Raw genomic sequence first — 17,669 nt, 5'->3', positions numbered from 1 at the left:
GGCCCGATTTATAAATGTTAAACCCCCCCCCCCCCCCCCTTGAAAAAATCCTGCGTACGCGCCTGCGAACCCAAGTTACCTCTATTTTTGGAGCTACAAACCAATGAAAATTACAGTGGCGGATATAAGATTCTCTGGCGGGTGTAATTAGGGGAGGGGCGAAAGTCCCCAAATTCTGTGACAAGCTCATAGAAAAGGCCAAAAGGGATCATCAAGCCCATGCGTGCTCCTTCTTCTTCCCCCTTTTCTTTTTTCCTCTTCCTCCTTTACATTCCTCTTTTTTTTTGGGGGGGGGAGTGGGAAGGTTGGGCATGGTGCCTCCTGGATTTGCCACTTTAAAATTATAATCCCTTTAAATCTCTAATGCATCAAAAATTCAGATTTATTACACATATCTTTGGCTTTGTTAAAACGACATTTTTCTTTTCTAAGATGTCATCAAAACGAACTCTTCTATTTACAAAATAAATAAATATTATAACATGCTGTAGTTTCTTTATGATCTAGTATTATTTCAAATGAAGTGACAATTATAAAGGAAATACGATTTCAGCTTAAAAGGAATCAGCACACAGAGACAAAAAATAATGAAGCAGCATTCGATTCAGAGTTGATGTACAAGTGATTATGCGTGTAGGCTTAATTTCTGAAGTGCTCTTCAATTATCTGTTTGATGGTTCGGTCGTCTTTCATCGCTGAAAAAAGGCTTTTTGCAGAAACCTCTGTCTCTCTTTTGAGATAACTCATAAAATGTGTATAAGACACAGTCATGTGCCATCCAGACATTTCGTTCATCGTATATCTCCACGAAGAATCTCAACATGTCGCGTTCACGAGTCAAAGATGTTGATAAGTGTGTGATCTAAAAATTTAAAACAATACAAAACATCATAGGTTGAATCGGTATCAAAACTTATGTAAATGTCACTTCATTATCAAACTTGTTGTGGCATAGTGATCGTTGGTACTGTTTTAGTCTCTGGATGAAATATATTTCTCTTAGATGAGACTAATATTAATGTCATTTTTCAAATGCTGTCACGTTTACGAGTCAAAGATGTTGAGAAGTGTGTGATCTGAGGATTTAAAACCATGCAGACAAAAATAACATGGATTGGATCAAACCGGGGATAAAACTAAGAAAAAAATTACTGTGAAACGACACATTCATGAGTTTCCGCTAATTCAAAAACATAATGGAATACGATCGCAAAGGCTTTCGAAAAATCAACACAAGGGCAATTTAAATACCCTTAATCTATATCCCAATGAGATTAAGTTCGGATTACGCTATTTAATATAAGTCATGCAATGTTCGCATGTTCCAAACTGTGGACGAGGATATTGGAATCGACTTTTCAGTAGCCTTTGCAATCACGTATGTTATGGGATATTTATGAAAGTCATAAATTCCAATCGTGAGTGATGACATTCGTGTTCCTCACGAAGAAAGACAAGAGTATTTATTAATGAAGGAGAGATCGACAAAGGAACTGAAGAGAAGAGGCTCGGAGAAAGAGAGAGAAGGGAATGGGGAAGACATGATATATAGAGTTGGAAATATAGGGGAGGGTGAATGGAATAGCCTAAGAGACCAACGAGAAATTTGAAACATTTTAAATACTAATGAGGGAGAGTACAATGTGCATGGAGAGTTAGGTCAAATGCAAATGGATGTTGGTTTTGACTGTACGCGTGAATCAATAATTATAAAGGGTGCTTTTATACAGTAAGTTAATTAAAGTAGAATGAGTAATTGAAGGGTTTCATGTGTTTTTTTTTCGTTTTCTGGTTGCGTTTCTCATATTGTTTTTCGAGCAAAATATTGCTCACAATTACTTTCTTAATGATTTCTTCGCCGGGTATGTTTCAATTTTTTATTTTTATTTGAAATTACATCTATTCTTTTTAATTTGTTTCCGTCATATACAAGTATATGTTTCTATTTCAAATCAACTTTAAGTCCTCCATCCTTTTGAAGGTATTTTTTGTACAGGGGAGGTGCATACCTCAATCACCCTGAAGAATCAGAAGAAGAATTTAAAAAAATAAAAGAACACCTAGATAACATCTCTTAGAGGTATAGTAGTGGATAAGTCACCCGACTGCAGATCATAAGGTATGGAGTTCGAGTCCCGCCGCGGCAAGACGTTAATCTACATTTGCCACTCTTCACCCATGTGTTAAATGTGTACCCGGTATGATGCGAAAGTTGATGTGATTAGATGAGCAAGTGTGTGACTGGAATGCTCCCCAGGGAGTGGAGAAATATAAGCCTGAATCCGATGACCGGGTAGTAGTGTATCTTTCTGTAAAGCGCTTATAGAGACATCACCGATCGATGTATTAAGCGCTATATAAAAACGGAATATTATTATTATACTCACAGGTCATATTCTGGAGATCTTGACGTTCCTGGAGGTTTTCCTGTAATGCCTCCATGAGCTGGAAGTACCTAAAGAGAGTGTCACGTGGCCAGATAGTCTCAGACGAGGAGTTCACCAGCAGCTGAAGGTTATCATGGACCGTCTTCTCCCAGTCTAACAAGGACCATTATAAAGCGAAGGAATAAAACAAGAAGAAGAAGGAGGAGGAGGAGAAAAAGAAGGAGGAGGAGGAGGAGAAGAAGAAGGAGGAGGAGGAGGAGAAGGAGGAGAAGAAGAAGAAGGAGAAGAAGAAGAAGAAGGAGAAGAAGAAGGAGAAGGAGAAGGAGAAGAAGAAGAAGAAGAAGGAGAAGAAGAAAAAGGAGAAGAAGAAGAAGAAGGAGAAGGAGAAGAAGAAGAAGAAGAAGAAGAAGAAGAAGAAGAAGAAGAAGAAGAAGAAGAAGAAGAAGAAAAAGATAATAGTAATTAAAGTAATTTACTTTAGGGTTGCTTGCATAAGATATAAAAATCAGTCGGGAAGAAGATCATCAATAACCACCTTCTCCAAATCTAACAAAGGAAGAAGAAAATAATAGTAATTCAGATGTGATCAAGAGCATTTTGCATGTAAATGGCAACTACCGGCCTGCCATAGGATTGCTCCCCAGGGTGTGGAGAATGTACATACATTTTATGCAGGCAAGCCTCAATCCAATGACCGTGATCATATTATATCACTCAGTAAATGTACCAAAGAGGTGTCTCGAGAAGTGTCGAAGTTGAGTGGCAAAATTAATCACTTGCCAGTCTTGCCCGAGAATGTAAAGATCTTACCTCCAGATTTCTTGGTGATTTCTCCCATCATTCGGCTTACTCGGCGGAAGAGTGCATCAGAACTAGCTACACTCTTGTGGCTTTTCCGATCTCTGCGGGCGAGAAAACCGCACCATCAACATGACAGGTGGATGAAAATATACACACATGAAACATTACATTGGATCATTATTGCAATTTCATTGGACATGACATATTTTCTCTGCAGGCGTACTACAGAGCCCCTCCCCCTTCTTCTTCTTCATTATAGATATAGGCTACAGATTTAGACTACATTCATTTTTTTTTTTTGGAGATTTTTATCACTTTAACGTATCCCTATACTGATCAATGACCTTTAAAAAGTCGATGGCCCGAATTCACAAAGGAGGTTTGTCGACAAACCTTGGTTTTCGTACGTCATATGACGCGTTTTACGCGTTTTTTACAAACCTGGTTTGTAAAGAACAAAAGGAGGTTTGGCGAAACAAAAGGAGGTTTGAGCTCAAACCTTGCTTTGTGAATTCGGGCCTAAGAGTTTAAAATCATGTTGGAATTCAACCATTATCACTGCATAATTAAAAAGGTATTTCAAACAAAATCGAGCATTATTTTTTAAATTTGATTGTAGAGTAAGTAGATGTGTCGGGAAGCATTTAGAAAAGCTTGCGCTGCAGTGTTGAAATTTAATGGAAGTTTAATAGTTAAAATCATGTAAGCATTATACTTTTGTTGATCGGCACGTGCGAAACTTTTAGGCTGCCCTATTCTGTCCTTGTTTTCTTTTTCTTCTTTTGTCTCTTCTGCTAATTTCTTGCCTCCTTGGTCGCTCGCCTTATCCTCGTCTTCACTGAAAAATACATGTCAAAGGAAATACTGAAGCTAGGTTAGTTTATTAAAATCAATTCAAAAGTGTAACTGCTTAAATGTACAAATGAAACAGAACGAGCTGAGCTTATATGAATCTCATATTTTGACCCTCCTTCATTATGTCATTATTCTCTTCGGCTCCCCCTCTCTCTCTCTCTCTCTCTTATTATTACCTCTCTTTCCCAACCCCACTCTATCTCCCTCTCTCCCTCTCTCTCTCTCTCTCTCTCTCTATGTTCCACTCTCTCCACTCCCGGCTCTCATTATCCCACATACTGTACCTCATTAATTATATACCCGACTATATATTTCGCTTCTCCCTCTCCCACGCACGTTTTGGCACTCTGTTTACCTTTCATAGCACATAAAACATATTTATCCAATTCATGACGAATTGTTGACGGAGAGAAAGCACAGCACGTGTGCAATTAAGACTCTTAAGAGCCCATGCAAGGAATGTCTAATTGGTCGTTAAATATGGACGGAAGATTGATATCATCTTCTTTGTGATTATCGTAATTATCATAATCAAGAGGACATATAATAATACTATTGAAAGAAAATTACCTCACGCTATGGGATGAAAATGGATGTAACAATTAAGGTTTATGATTAATACCCCAGTCACAATCAACAGAAACTACTCCGACACCAAACCGACAACATACCGAGCAACATAAATGGTAAATTACCCCAATCTTGCCGAAAGGCCAAGAATCGATCGATTTGTAGTCGGTGTGGAGTCAGTTTGGCGGTGTGACAGAGGCATATCAAATTAATTCAATACAGATATTTGTCAAATATCAATGACTTGAAGAAGCTGGTTTACACAGAATAAAAATAACCATTTTTATAGAGAAATTAAAGGAGGAGGTATATCAAAAATGGAAGGGGTGAGAGGAGTTTAGGCGAGGGAAACAGGGGAGAAAGAGAGATAGATAGATAGATATAAATAAATAGATTGATTGATTGGTTTAGAGAGAAAAAGGAAGAGATAAAGAGAGAGAGAGAGGGAGAGAGAGAAAGAGAAGGGGAAAAAAGAATAGATAGATAAATAAATATATATTACAGATTGATTGATTGGTTAAGAGGGAAAGAGAGAGAGAGATAAATAATACCAGTGACTATTAGAGAAGAGAGACTTAGAGAGAGAGGGAGAGAGAGAGAGAGAGAGAGAGAGAGTAAAGGAGAAAGATGAGTAGATTATCAAGTGGTAGCGGGTGAAACGAAATGTAACTAAGTCACTCTAGATGTAAAGTAATACTAATATCATAATACAGCAACACTAAGACGTGAATTAGAAAACGACCGAGAGCACTAATGCACCACGTACAGCTAGGTCTTAAAGCCCCTCTAAAGTGTTGGGAGCCCCAAATTTGCCCCAAATTTGATGGCAACATTTCAGTTAAATATTTTCATATAGGATGTCATTAAGACATACTTCTGCAAAGATTCCCCCCCCCCCCCCCCAAATGTGTTTGAAGACAAACATCGATAAAAGGATACGTAGTTTGGGTTTAATTTTGTACATAGAAAATCTAAATTGTGTATGCTTTCATCAATATTCGACTTCAAACACTTTTGTTTTGAAAATCCTTGCAGAAATGTATCCTAAATGCCATCTTTTTCACATTAAGATAACATTTAAGTGCAATTTTTCCTCCAAATTTTTCGGGCTCCCAACATTTTAGAGTGGCTTTAATATTATTCGTGTTTTTTTTTTCCACGATGTTGATACGATCTCTCATGAGCTCTGAACCACTTTATCGCCTGCTACCCTGGCAGCTCGAGTCTTTATATCCCTATTCCCGAAGACTCCTCGAGGCCCAAGGAGGTGGACTCGACCCACCATGACTAATCCGTCATGACACCGCCATGTCTTTCCATCAGGGGAGTCTTCACAAAAATATAACATCGACTTTAAGTTGGACTTATATGGCAGGCTGTTCATGCCACTGTTTGCTCTCACCATTATTTTACTGGCATTGGTCCCGCATTGGTCTCTCAAGGGACGTACAAATCGTGGTCACAAATCTACAGAATTTACATTTTGTGATAAATCATTATTGAAGAAAAAAATATTATCTAAAGATCATAATGGTGAGAGCAAGCAGTGACATGAACATCCTGCCATAGATAAGTCCAATTTAAAGTCAATCTTAGTCTTTGTGAAACACCCCCTGGTATACTTTCTCCAATCTGGGTACATTAATAATATTGACAGCATGCAGCGAAAACCAATGCGAGGGACAGGCAAGAGCTTTATTAAGTGCTGGTAATATCTTTACGCGCTCTGATAATGGTGAAGACAGTGTGCGAGTATCGTGCCAGCGAACTCTAATCATTGCATAAATGATTTATTACATTCTAAATGTCAAACAATATTTTATGTCATCCACGAAGCCCTATAAATAAAATAAAAAGGAAGCAAACTACACAAAAATACAGACTACATTGCAGTATTCTTCATGTGGGTTAATTACGTTAACATGAATATAATAATATATATAGAGTATTACTATTTGTAATGCACCAAATCCACATGACTAATGTGTTCGAGGCGCAATGGAGAAGAAAAACTACAAGTACACGAAAATACTTAACAAAAATGAACAACGACAATGTGAAAGGATATCTACTGCAAAGGGTAATAAAAGTGATGCGATTTGGCATGGTAAAGGTTCTTTAATTAACATTAGTAATAAATATAATGTAGTTGTATGTTTCTCCTCCAATTTAATGTCTCATTTTTCGTCAGAATGAAGATTTTTTAAGAAGAAGGAAAAAGAGAGAGCAAATCTAGAGATCATTGAGAAGAGAAAGGAAATGATAATTTGTTTCGATTTGAATAAAATAGGGGGCAGATCGCAGTGCGCAATATTAATGGCTTTTCACTAGTAGATAATTTGCAATGTGAAGAGAAGGGTCGTGTGATTTATTAAACTGTCTTTACCTTGATGGTTCTTCTTCTATAGTCTCCATGACTGAATCAACCTCTAGAAGCTTCATACTCGAAACACGCCTGGTCAAGAAACACATGAATGGAAAGGAAAAAAAGAGCTATTGAATTAACATGAAAAAACTCAATGGTAGAATGAAACTACCGTCGTCGAAAGCTACAAATAAATAAAATGTATCGAAAAGAAGAATATTTAAAAAAAGAGCCGGTAAGAAAATAGAGGGGGAGGGGGCGTGTCTCTTTAAACAAAGAACAGATAGATAGAGAGGAGGGGGAGGTAGGGAGAAAAGGAACGTTAAAGTAATATAATATACCTCTTTCAGTTATCAGTGAAGTGAATTAGAAATAAAAATAGAATAACTGCCATTCGATTTTATGCAGTTGTGATCAGGGGGGGGGGCACAAGTCCAAAAACAAACAATGCTATGACATTTTCACAGGTGATCATTTTGGGTCTAAAATTGCTTTTGGGGGCACAATAATTATGTACATTTTGGACTTAAAAAATGTATTTATAATGTGCCATGTGGGGTTTTCCATCAAAATATAGGGAGGGGGAGATGCCCCCATGACCCTGGATCCGCCACTACAATCATCAGCTATGCATGATGCTATAATTGTCACGTACGTACCTGCCCGTGTTGAGTTCTTGATCCTGTCTTTCAAGCTCCTCGTTGAACTTATCGGCATCCAGCTGCATCTGGACCATCACCTCCTGCTCTTTCACTTCCATGAACAACTCATTCCGAATGTTCTGAAAGTTGTTCACTGTATATGAAAAGTTTATGAAAAAAAGAAAAAAGAACAAGAAAAGAACAAGAACAAGAGGGGAACAAAACTGAAGACTGATGCATATATGGCCTGCAATCAATTCTTATAATTATCGTAAACTCCAATGAAAAAAACCGATAATCATTACACTTTACATAATTATAACAATAATCAACAGAGCCAATAATAACCAACTTTATAAGAAGAAGTATACTTTATTCAAAAGGTAGTTTTCAAAAGTTCCTCCTTTGCACTCGCATTATTTCATTATTATGACTTTATAATGACTTTACCTATGACTTTACATATATGACTTTACATATAAAAATAATCAACAAAGCCAATGATAAACCATATATAAGAAAATGTATACTTTATTGAAGAGGTAGTTTACAAGTTCCTCACTTGCACTTGCATTATTTCATTATTTATATGACTTTAATATAATGTGTAGAAGAAAGAAAGGAGAGATAATATCTCGAAAAGAAGGAGAGGAGAGGAAGGTAACGCAAAAAAAGGAAAGAACATGAGCTAAGGAAAAGGAGAGGGAAGAAATGACATAGAATGTGGGATAGAAAGAGAGAGAGAGAGAAAGAGAGAGAGAGAGCGTGACGAAATACCCATGATCCCAATAGATCCATAGCATGACATATATTATGAAGGAGGGGAGACAAGGATGGGAGACAAGGAGGGGACAGGGGAGAGAGAGAGAGAGAGAGAGAGAGAGAGAGAGAGAGAGAGAGGGAGATAGGGAGGGGGTAGATACGTACCCATAATCCCGACAAAGAGGTTCTTGAAGATGAACGATCCGATACAGATCCAAAGCATGATATAGAAAGTAGGTGCGACACTCCCCATCACCTTCCACATGTCTTTCAAGATCTTGTACCACTGGTCCAAAGTAAACAGCTGGAACAGGGTGATCATCGCGTTGCCTAAATTACTGATGGCATCAAAATAATTGGGGAAAATACTGAATAATAATAATCATAATGAGTAAAGATCCAGAAGAGGGATCTCGTAGTTTATGCTAAACTTTATTTCGAGTTTCATTTTTGACGGAAAAGAAACCTTCCACGTGTCTTTTCAGATCTTATGTCACTGCTCGAGTGTGACCATGCATGCAGCTGAAACAAGATGATCATTGCGTTAGCCTAAATTGCTGACGAAGACGAGTGAAATGAAGAATCGAATTTAGATACAGAATATGGGGATTTTGTGGTTTATGGTATAAGCCTTATCTGGCGTTTATGGTTTATTTATGACGGGAAAGAACCTTACACATGACTTTCAAGATCTTGTTCCACTGGTGAAAGAGGGTAATAAAACATAAATTTGCTGACTTTTTATATTTGTTAATGTCTACACACAATCGAGTTTGCCGATAACAGATTAAACGGAAAGAGAAATATTTTTGTTTAATGACTGAATTACTGACAATAACCGACAATTATAATATTCATTGTCGGCAGAAATGTTTTGGGTGGGTAACAAATCAATGGGGGGGGGGGAGGGGTACGGGGAAAGTGTGATTGTACCTATCATTTGCCAAACATCCCCACTCCCCAACAAAAAAAGGATAACATTGGTCTGGGCTTGTCGGAGAAAGGAATACATCCTCTTTTTATTCGCTTTATATTACTTTGGGGGCTGTATTACCTACAAGAAAAATGTCCTGGTGTTGCCAACCGCTTCATCACCCCCGTCTACATTAAAATGACTCGGTAACATTGTAGAAAGTTGATAAAAAAAAAAGGCATAATTTGGGTATGAAATGTTACTAATTATATTCCTTCTACTGTACTTACCCTCTAACATGCGAAAAAATCTTGGAAAAAAATTCTCAAACCACAAAGATATCTATGGTTTTCTTTGAAGGTGTCACTGTGCAACACCCTCTAACAGTGATTAACAGTAAATTATCCTAACCATTTTTGAACTTTCCCAACCCTTTTTCCATGAAAAAAGGCATAAGACAGGCTTTTAAAAATCTTTCAACACTCAAATGTCTGGAATGGTATGTAGAACCAATTCATAGCTTTGTGTCGATTAACATTCACCTAAAATGTTATTAAATTGTAATAATATAGTTGGGATAATTCAGGAATCGATCAGATCAGTTTTCCCAATTTATATCATTAATAATGGTCCGTTTTCACTCAAACTTTCAGATTATCTTTAATTGTACATCTAGCATTGAAGTCACTACCTTAGCACCACTTTCTCTCATCTGAACAATGTTACTAAGTCCCTTTAACGACACCCAAGTGCTACCATTACTGCGACCATGCACGAGCACTTACTTAAAGCTGTGCTGATGGGTGAGGTCGTCCCTCATCGATCTCGAGTAGCTGTCGAAGAAGATGATACCGGTGATTGCGAAGATGTAGAGAAAGAGCAGGAAGAGAACCAGGATGAACGACATCGCCTGAGTTTAGACAACAAAGTAATATCATCAATTATTTCTCATTCCAGGTAAAATTGAACATGAAAGGGTTAAAATAATGAACGCTCGGGTCAAATGATCGGTCTATAAACTGGAAAAAGGTTTATATAATGTAGAATGATTTAGAAATTATAAGACATATCGTAACCAAACGCTGTTTAGCTCAGGAATGCTCCTGTGAGAATTGTGTCGATTTAGATTGTTTATCCCATCCTGTTGAAAGTATAATATCTTTAAAGAACTACATGACTCCAGAGTTTTAATACTAGAAGATGAGAAAATATCTCCCTCCAATGGTATTGAAGGAGATCACAGTATTGTTATCAGATAATGTGATCGCTCAGGGGATGTCTCTGACACTGTATTTCCGGTGGAGTAATTCCATGAAAATATCCAATCACTGGCTAGATTCCCCGGTGCTGACACCCCCTCCATCCCCCTTCCAACCCTGGATAAAGATTACGTTGAAGGGTTTCATAATATCCGGAGCGATGAATAATTGCAAACGCCTACGAGGGGAATACCCATTTCCAGACCCTCACATAATCTCCTGAAAATCGCGAATCCCGTGGTGCTATAATCATCTCCAACGCAGCATGATGAAGCTTACATTGAAGGCTTTCGTGATAGCCAGAGCGATGTAGATGTTTAAGGATATAATCACAAACTTTATTATAGGGGAATACCCCTTTCTGCAGTTTCCGATGCCATCTAATCCCATGAAAATCCACGTCCCTGCAGATTTCCCAGGTGCTACCCCCCCCCCCTCCGCGCCCCCCTCCCCCTTCCCGCCCCACCCCTCCAAACCTGTATGAAGCTTACGTTAAAGGCTTTAGTGATAGCCAGTGCGATCATACGAGCCTGTCTGAACCTGGACACCATCTTGAGCGCTCTGAAGATACGGAAGACTCGGATGTTACCGACAATGACTTTGAGATCCTCGAGGTCCCCAGCGGCTGAGGCGATGATTTCCGGTATGAAAGACTGCATCAGATAGAAAATGAGACGATAATAGATTTTTATTTGGTTTTGCATGGATTTACTTTTTTTTCTTTTTCTCTCTCTTTTCTTTTGCATAATTCCGAATCGTTTAACGACAAAATATTTGTGATAATACATTACGGTCATTATTACAGTTTCATTCGAGAACATGGATTTAATGTACTGGTAAATACCCGGGGGGGGGGGGGGGTACTCAGATTTGGTTTGGACGGGGGTGTGCCGCCCAAGACTCGAACCCCTACCCATTATTAGGGGTCCTATTTGGGCATTTTTCTCGAAAAAGACCCATTTTTCACAATTTTCTGGTATCTTGCAAATTTCGAAAAAACGGACCCATTTTTAATGGTATTTTTGTTAAAGTCGGACCCATGTCTAGGGATTTTTGTGAGAAAAAGTGACCTATTAGAGCGGCATATCCCAGTATGTCCTAATATGTGAGTATCCCCCGCCCCCGGGGGTAAATATTTGACTCAAACACGATCGAAAATACTTCAGGAAAATCAATAGCAATTTTAAAAACCCTGGCCGTTATCTTTTGAAATGTACTATACATTTAAAGGAAGTATTACGTAACCCAAATATGGTTTCATTTGGATATATAATATGGATCTTGAGTTGATTTTTCGAAAGCCTTTGCGATCGTGTTCCTAATGCATTTGTTTCAAATAACTCCTTTATAAATAAGTGCATCTTCGTACATAATTATGCGAGAGAGGGTTCCCACAGGTTTATACGAATTCTAACTTGTAGGGTCATGCAATTCATAATGAAGTAGCTTCATCGAAGCATTCAGGTTCATGAGCCTCTTTAAGAAGCTACGATAAAACCATATAGAGCTTTTTCTATTATTTTAATATCTCGATGAACTGAACACTTTTCCTTATTAAGGTTACAGTGAAGTCTATAAATACGGGATTTTAGGGGAAAGTCAAGTAGCGCATGGTGCTCTTTGTCTCATTTGTTTCCTGTTAATTGCGAGTTTAGAAGACACAGAGCAACAAGAGGAAAAATCCCTTTCTCAAGCATAATGTTGTCATGGTGACATCCAGGTGACATGACCGTGACGGAAACTTACGGCAACTGTGACAACGAAATCGAAGATATTCCAGCCGTTCTTCCAGAATAATGGGAAGTTGTCCACCCATTTGAGGAGGATCTCAACCATGAAAAGAAAGAGAGCACAGTAATCAAAGATCTCAAGAAATCGACGGGTTCCGGCTAGGCTGGGGTCAGTTCTGTCTGCTACTTCTGTTATTTGGGGGGGGGGGGAGATAATAAAATAATAGTTACCAAGCGTCTGTATTGTACTTTCCTTTATACCATTAAACAGTGGTTATTTCCGTTTTGGGATAATAATAACTATTGTTTATCTGATTTACCTAGGTAAGGGTAGCAAACGAAGTATTATGCTCTCCCTGCGAGCCTAGAAACTATTATTACCCCCAGCCAGGTACCCATTTAATACATCAAGGTCGAGAGGGGGCACAGGATGTCTTCAGTCAAAAAGTCTTGTCCAAGGATGCCAGCATCGAACCTGGGACCTCTCGTTTGAAATCACAAATGTATATATTCTACAGTGCTCACTTTGTTTCAAATTATGATTTTAAATACTTATGTATTGTACGATGATTTGGTAATGTTTTGCGGCATTTCTTATGACAGCATGCAAACGACGAAAACCAATCGAATGTCAGGATCTTTAGTTGTTTTAAAGTACGGAGTTGTACCCACAAGGAAAAAACGTTCACTGGTTATAAGGTGTGACATTAATTTTAAGGTTTCCTTTTTTACCTTTTCTCGACATAAATGTATACCCCAAATCCTTATCCCTGTCTTTCTTCCTCACATCCCCCCTCTCTCTCTCTCCCTCCTTTCTCTCTCTCTCTCTCTCTCTCTCTATCTTTCTCACTCCATCCCTCCCCCTCCCCCTCTCTCTTTCTCTCTCTCTCTCTCTCTCTCTTTATCAAACGTTTCAATTTTATATTAAGCGCCTAATTTCGATTGCTTTATTTTATTATTTTTTTTGTGTTTTTGTTGCCTTTTTCAAAGAAAAAGGTAAGTAAGAAAGCCAAATATGTCTATCCATGACAAAAACGATTTTTTTTTTTTTTTTTTTTTTTTTTTTTTTTTTTTACTATTTATTCATCTGAGAAGGCAAATACCAAAATGACGTCAAGACTGTTCACGGTACACCAAAACTTACCTGACAGTAAGCCAAGGGAAAGTGAATTCGCTAGAATCAAAATCAACATGAAATTCTGAAAATAAGATGCTGTAGTCAAGTTAAAGTTAAGAATGTCAGTAAACAGAATAACTCATGTTTTATGGATCAAGAGTAGGTTTTGCTTTAAAAAAATAAAGCTGAGAATAATATAACTGCGAATACTTTCTTCTCGGATGAAGTCTTTTTTTTTAAATTGAGGATTTGTTTGGTCAAAACATGATTTCACTATACACCAATCAAATACCACAGCATGGAGGGTAGGGGTGAATAGTCCCTCTTTGTAGCACACGCACATGGATGTTGTTTGTTGAATAGCCTTTTGATTATTTTTTTATTCGGCATAATAATACCAATAATATGTATTTAATAACTATAGTAATAATATTGATGATAATGATAATGATAATTGTACTACTATGTCTTCTACTACTTCTACTACTACTACTACTAATTATTATTATTATTATTATTATTATTATTATTATTATGATAATAGTGGTATAACGTATGGTAATTTAACTCAGAATGGTTCTCAAAGCGCTTTTCAAAGAAAAATTAGTGTACATAATATTTAAACAGAGAAGAGATAATTAGGAATAAACTATCAAATTACAACTGTATTATATGAATAAAATATTGAATCCAATTGAAATTTACTTTATTTCCTTCTCGTTATTGGTGCCAAGGGGTGAACTAGAGATCAGTACTGTAATGTTTTTTTTGTTTTTTTTAAAGAATAGAAGGAGTCAAATTCTATAAAAAAAATTTACATGTAAAGTATGTAGGCCTATATGATTTGTCACATTCATAAGATTTTTGTTTTAATGGTGAATTTAAAAGGCGGACAATTAAACAAAAATGAAACGAGCGAATATTTGTTTTGAAAAGGATACTTTCGAGCAAGTAATGGGCCCACATGTCGATGGGTGGGTTCTTGGAGTTTTTGTTGCGGACACGGTTCTTCCTGCGGTCAATACTGCCGACGTTCTCAGTATTGTCTTTGCGAGTGTAGGCATGGAACTTGACCAGTCCATGCGGGTTGGTCAGCATCATCTTATCCAACGTTGCCTCATCTGCAAAAAAAAGAAAAAAAAGAAGCAAATTCACATAATGTATTGAAAATCAAATACTATACCATAATAAGGTTATCATCAAGAAAAACGGTCACACAACTATAATTGTAGAATATGATGGGGGATTGGTATCCGCAAAAAACCTTCTCTTTTGCCTCCCGATTTAGTGAAAAATGTTCATCAGATGGCACTAAACAGTAAACATGATTAATATTTGTCCTGTATAGAAGATTTATCAAATATTGCTTGTAAATTTCTTCAAATTGCTGTTTTGAGTACTTTTAAATCAACTGTCCGGATACACAACCCGTCCGGACACAAAACGTCTGGGTATTTTGATTGGCAGCAGGAGCGTCGATAGAACTTAGAAGGGGTTGGGTGCCTCATACCCCCCCCCTCCCCATTGTAAATGCCTGTTGCCTTTTTATCTTTCTCTAAGACCAAGATCAGTCAGGCCTATGCAACATCATACCTGCTAAATCTTTGGAGTAGAATTTGGGTACGTCCGAATGACCGTGGTCATCGAAGCTCTCGAGGAGATGGAAATCTTCAATGAGCTTCGACCTGAATATCTCTGCAAGTGGTGTGAGCTCATCGAAGATCCCAGACGAATGGATATTGGGCTCATCGGCGTCATTTCTTGCCATTTTCACTTGTTAGTGGCGATCAGTAAACCACGTCGGAAACGAAATAATTTGTTGGTCATGAGTGGTAAATGTTCAGATCTAGACGTAGTCAAATTCGACTTGCTAAAGCATGTCACAATAAAAGAACTTGTTAAATTGTTACACTTTCTGTATTGAAAATTCAACGCACTAATTTTGCACATAATTTTAATCAACCAGCTCCAGACGCGCACGTCCAAAACTAGTAAAAGCGTATACGCCTCATAATGCGCACAGCTATTGCGCACTTGGACTACTGTTTCTGTCGAGCATTGAGATTGGTTGAAAGTTGTTAATTGATTGATTGTTGAATTAACCAATGAGGAGGGGTTATTAAACAATGATTATCGTAATGGAGCAAGTCACATCCACAGGTGTTATAATATTGCTCCTCGCATGTATTATCTGTGTGGATTTTTATATTCAACAAGTTGAAATCAAATCACCCGAGTATATCGCCTTTATTTAGTGGTGTAGTATGGGCTAAGATATTGAAGGGGCGCCGTCCGCACCACTGTCAATGGGGAACAGAGTGGGGGGGGGGGGGGGGGGGGGCTCCTTAGGTCTACTAGGTGGATGAAATGTGAGAAAATTGTAGTCATCTTTTAATGTAATCTTCTCTCTTAAAAAAAAAAAACTTTGCCAGGCCCCTCCCTTTCTTTCGATATCTTTCTCCTCTTTTGGCCATTCAATGGAGGGGGGGGGGGGGATGTGTCCGCTACGCCTCCTCCACTGTTTTTATTTTAAATATATATATATAAATATAATGTTGTCACTTATCAACATACTTTGTAATCTAAAACAGTTTGTAATCACTAAGAACTGTCAGATTCATGATTTGTTTCTCCCATGTTTCCTTTGAATGGTTTAGAAGTTTTAACCAATACCACTGTAAAAAAAAAAGAAATTATGGTGATAATAACTTAGTCTTGATCCGTGAACTTCAAATAGTAAGAACAGCTGTTTACACTGAGTGTTATATCAAATAAGCTACTTCGAGATGAAATATCATGTCTCGATGGGTTTAAACTTTAAAGCATTGTACAATTGACCTTTATCTGCTTTTGCGCAGATAGCATCTCCGAAGTGACCTTTTAGCATCCATCATTGTGTTTCGAGAGGAAATTAAGTTGTTTCCATTATTCGTTTTATACAGGCCTATCTTTATAATGATTCCCTGTACGTTTATAACACGGAAGGCGGATGTCGGATTACTCTAAATTGAGAAACTGTTCACTTCTTTGCACCCCCCCCCCCCTGGTTGATGCTTGATGGCGGTTGGCTGGAGAGCGGGGGGGGGGTGGTATTCGTACCTCGTAGTAATGACATTTTCATTAGGCTTTATAGTAACATCCTGACATTTATTTCTTGTAAAGAACATGACTGTGAAGTTAGATCATTTTGGGTAAGGCGAGCCATATTTTTCCAAGGCGTGTAATTAATGCCTGCAACTATGCATCTGTAAAGTAATACTTAACGTAGGCCGTAAACTTTGGCCTGTTATAGAGCCGAGGTACTATTGGAGCGCCTTGATGAGCACATGTTGTGGTGGAAGAATGTCCGGAGAATATTATATACCCCCTGACAGGCAATATCTGTCTAAGATTTTGTTATTATTATTTTTATTATCATTATCATTATTATTCTCATTATCATATTATTACCATTATTATTTTTCATTATTTTTGTTAACATTATTATAATTATTTTTATTATTATCATTATTATAACTATCACTATTATTATAATTATAATCGTCATTATCATATCATGATAAGCTTATGAATCAGAGGCACAGGAACTGCCCGGGGATCCTCCTCCATTACTATTTTGTCCGGCCTCCTCGGATCATTGCAAACTTGAGGAACATTTAGGACACAATGCTTATATTTTTAGCCCCCTAACCCCCTTCCCCCGGAGAGAAATAAAGAAAATAAAGATGTAATTGACCCCGGTAGCCGAGACTGTGATTGCTTTCTCTTGTTTTAGTGAGCCAGTATAATAACACTTTTCCTCATATTCGATTATAGGCATACGTACACTGTTGGTCATAAAGGTGGAATAATTATTTTTAACCCAATTTATGAAATGATTTTGACAATGATATTCCTAATAGATCTAAATAATAGTATACATTCTCAGATTTTATTGAATAAGAATTTGCGAGTGTTTGTTTTGCGTGACTGCTAAAGCATGCGTGTACTACTATGCTAATCAACTAGGGGACCTACGTCCTCAAGTCATAACTGACAGTAATGAGGATTAATGCCTCACAAAAGGGCACTAATGATATAGCTGATCGACACGGTTTTTATTCTGATGCCTCACAGTAACGAGGCCATTGCTTAGTCACTGAATCATGACTGTACGCAGCGGGGGCTAGGGTACGTCACCGCCCCCACAAATACAAAAAACTAAGAAAATGCAATACATTAACAATAATTCATTGCATTTCTCCCCGGTCCCAAACAGTAAAAATTCCT

At 37.7% G+C, this 17,669-nt stretch overlaps 1 protein-coding gene across 1 annotated transcript; it reads right to left on the bottom strand.

Moving 5' to 3' along the window:
* Positions 1-2,324: 2,324 nt before the first annotated feature.
* Positions 2,325-15,212, bottom strand: LOC578767 (cation channel sperm-associated protein 2-like). Its single transcript, XM_030976381.1, has 11 exons — positions 14,994-15,212; positions 14,342-14,521; positions 13,428-13,496; positions 12,300-12,472; positions 11,045-11,206; positions 10,080-10,204; positions 8,547-8,719; positions 7,638-7,773; positions 7,000-7,068; positions 3,198-3,289; positions 2,325-2,546 (listed from the first exon to the last, which is right to left on the bottom strand). Exons 1-11 carry the CDS (start codon positions 15,166-15,168, stop codon positions 2,347-2,349), a joined length of 1,554 nt encoding a protein of 517 aa, XP_030832241.1. The 5' UTR covers positions 15,169-15,212; the 3' UTR covers positions 2,325-2,346.
* Between the last annotated feature and the right edge of the window lie 2,457 nt (positions 15,213-17,669).

Source organism: Strongylocentrotus purpuratus, unplaced genomic scaffold, assembly GCF_000002235.5.
Source record: "Strongylocentrotus purpuratus isolate Spur 01 unplaced genomic scaffold, Spur_5.0 spur5_scaffold_9, whole genome shotgun sequence".
NCBI classification, from domain to species: Eukaryota; Metazoa; Echinodermata; class Echinoidea; order Camarodonta; family Strongylocentrotidae; genus Strongylocentrotus; species Strongylocentrotus purpuratus.
Note: the sequence above shows the minus strand (reverse complement) of the source record. Positions and strands in the feature narration are given on the sequence as shown.

Coding starts and splice junctions, on each gene's coding strand:
- LOC578767 (XM_030976381.1), bottom strand. CDS start 15,168: ATGGCAAGAAATGACGCCGATGAGCCCAATATCCATTCGTCTGGGATC. Junction 13,497..14,341: donor GGCCCATTACTTGCTCGAAA/GTATCCTTTTCA, acceptor ACTTGACTACAG/CATCTTATTTTCAGAATTTC. Junction 12,473..13,427: donor TTCCCTTGGCTTACTGTCAG/GTAAGTTTTGGT, acceptor CCCAAATAACAG/AAGTAGCAGACAGAACTGAC.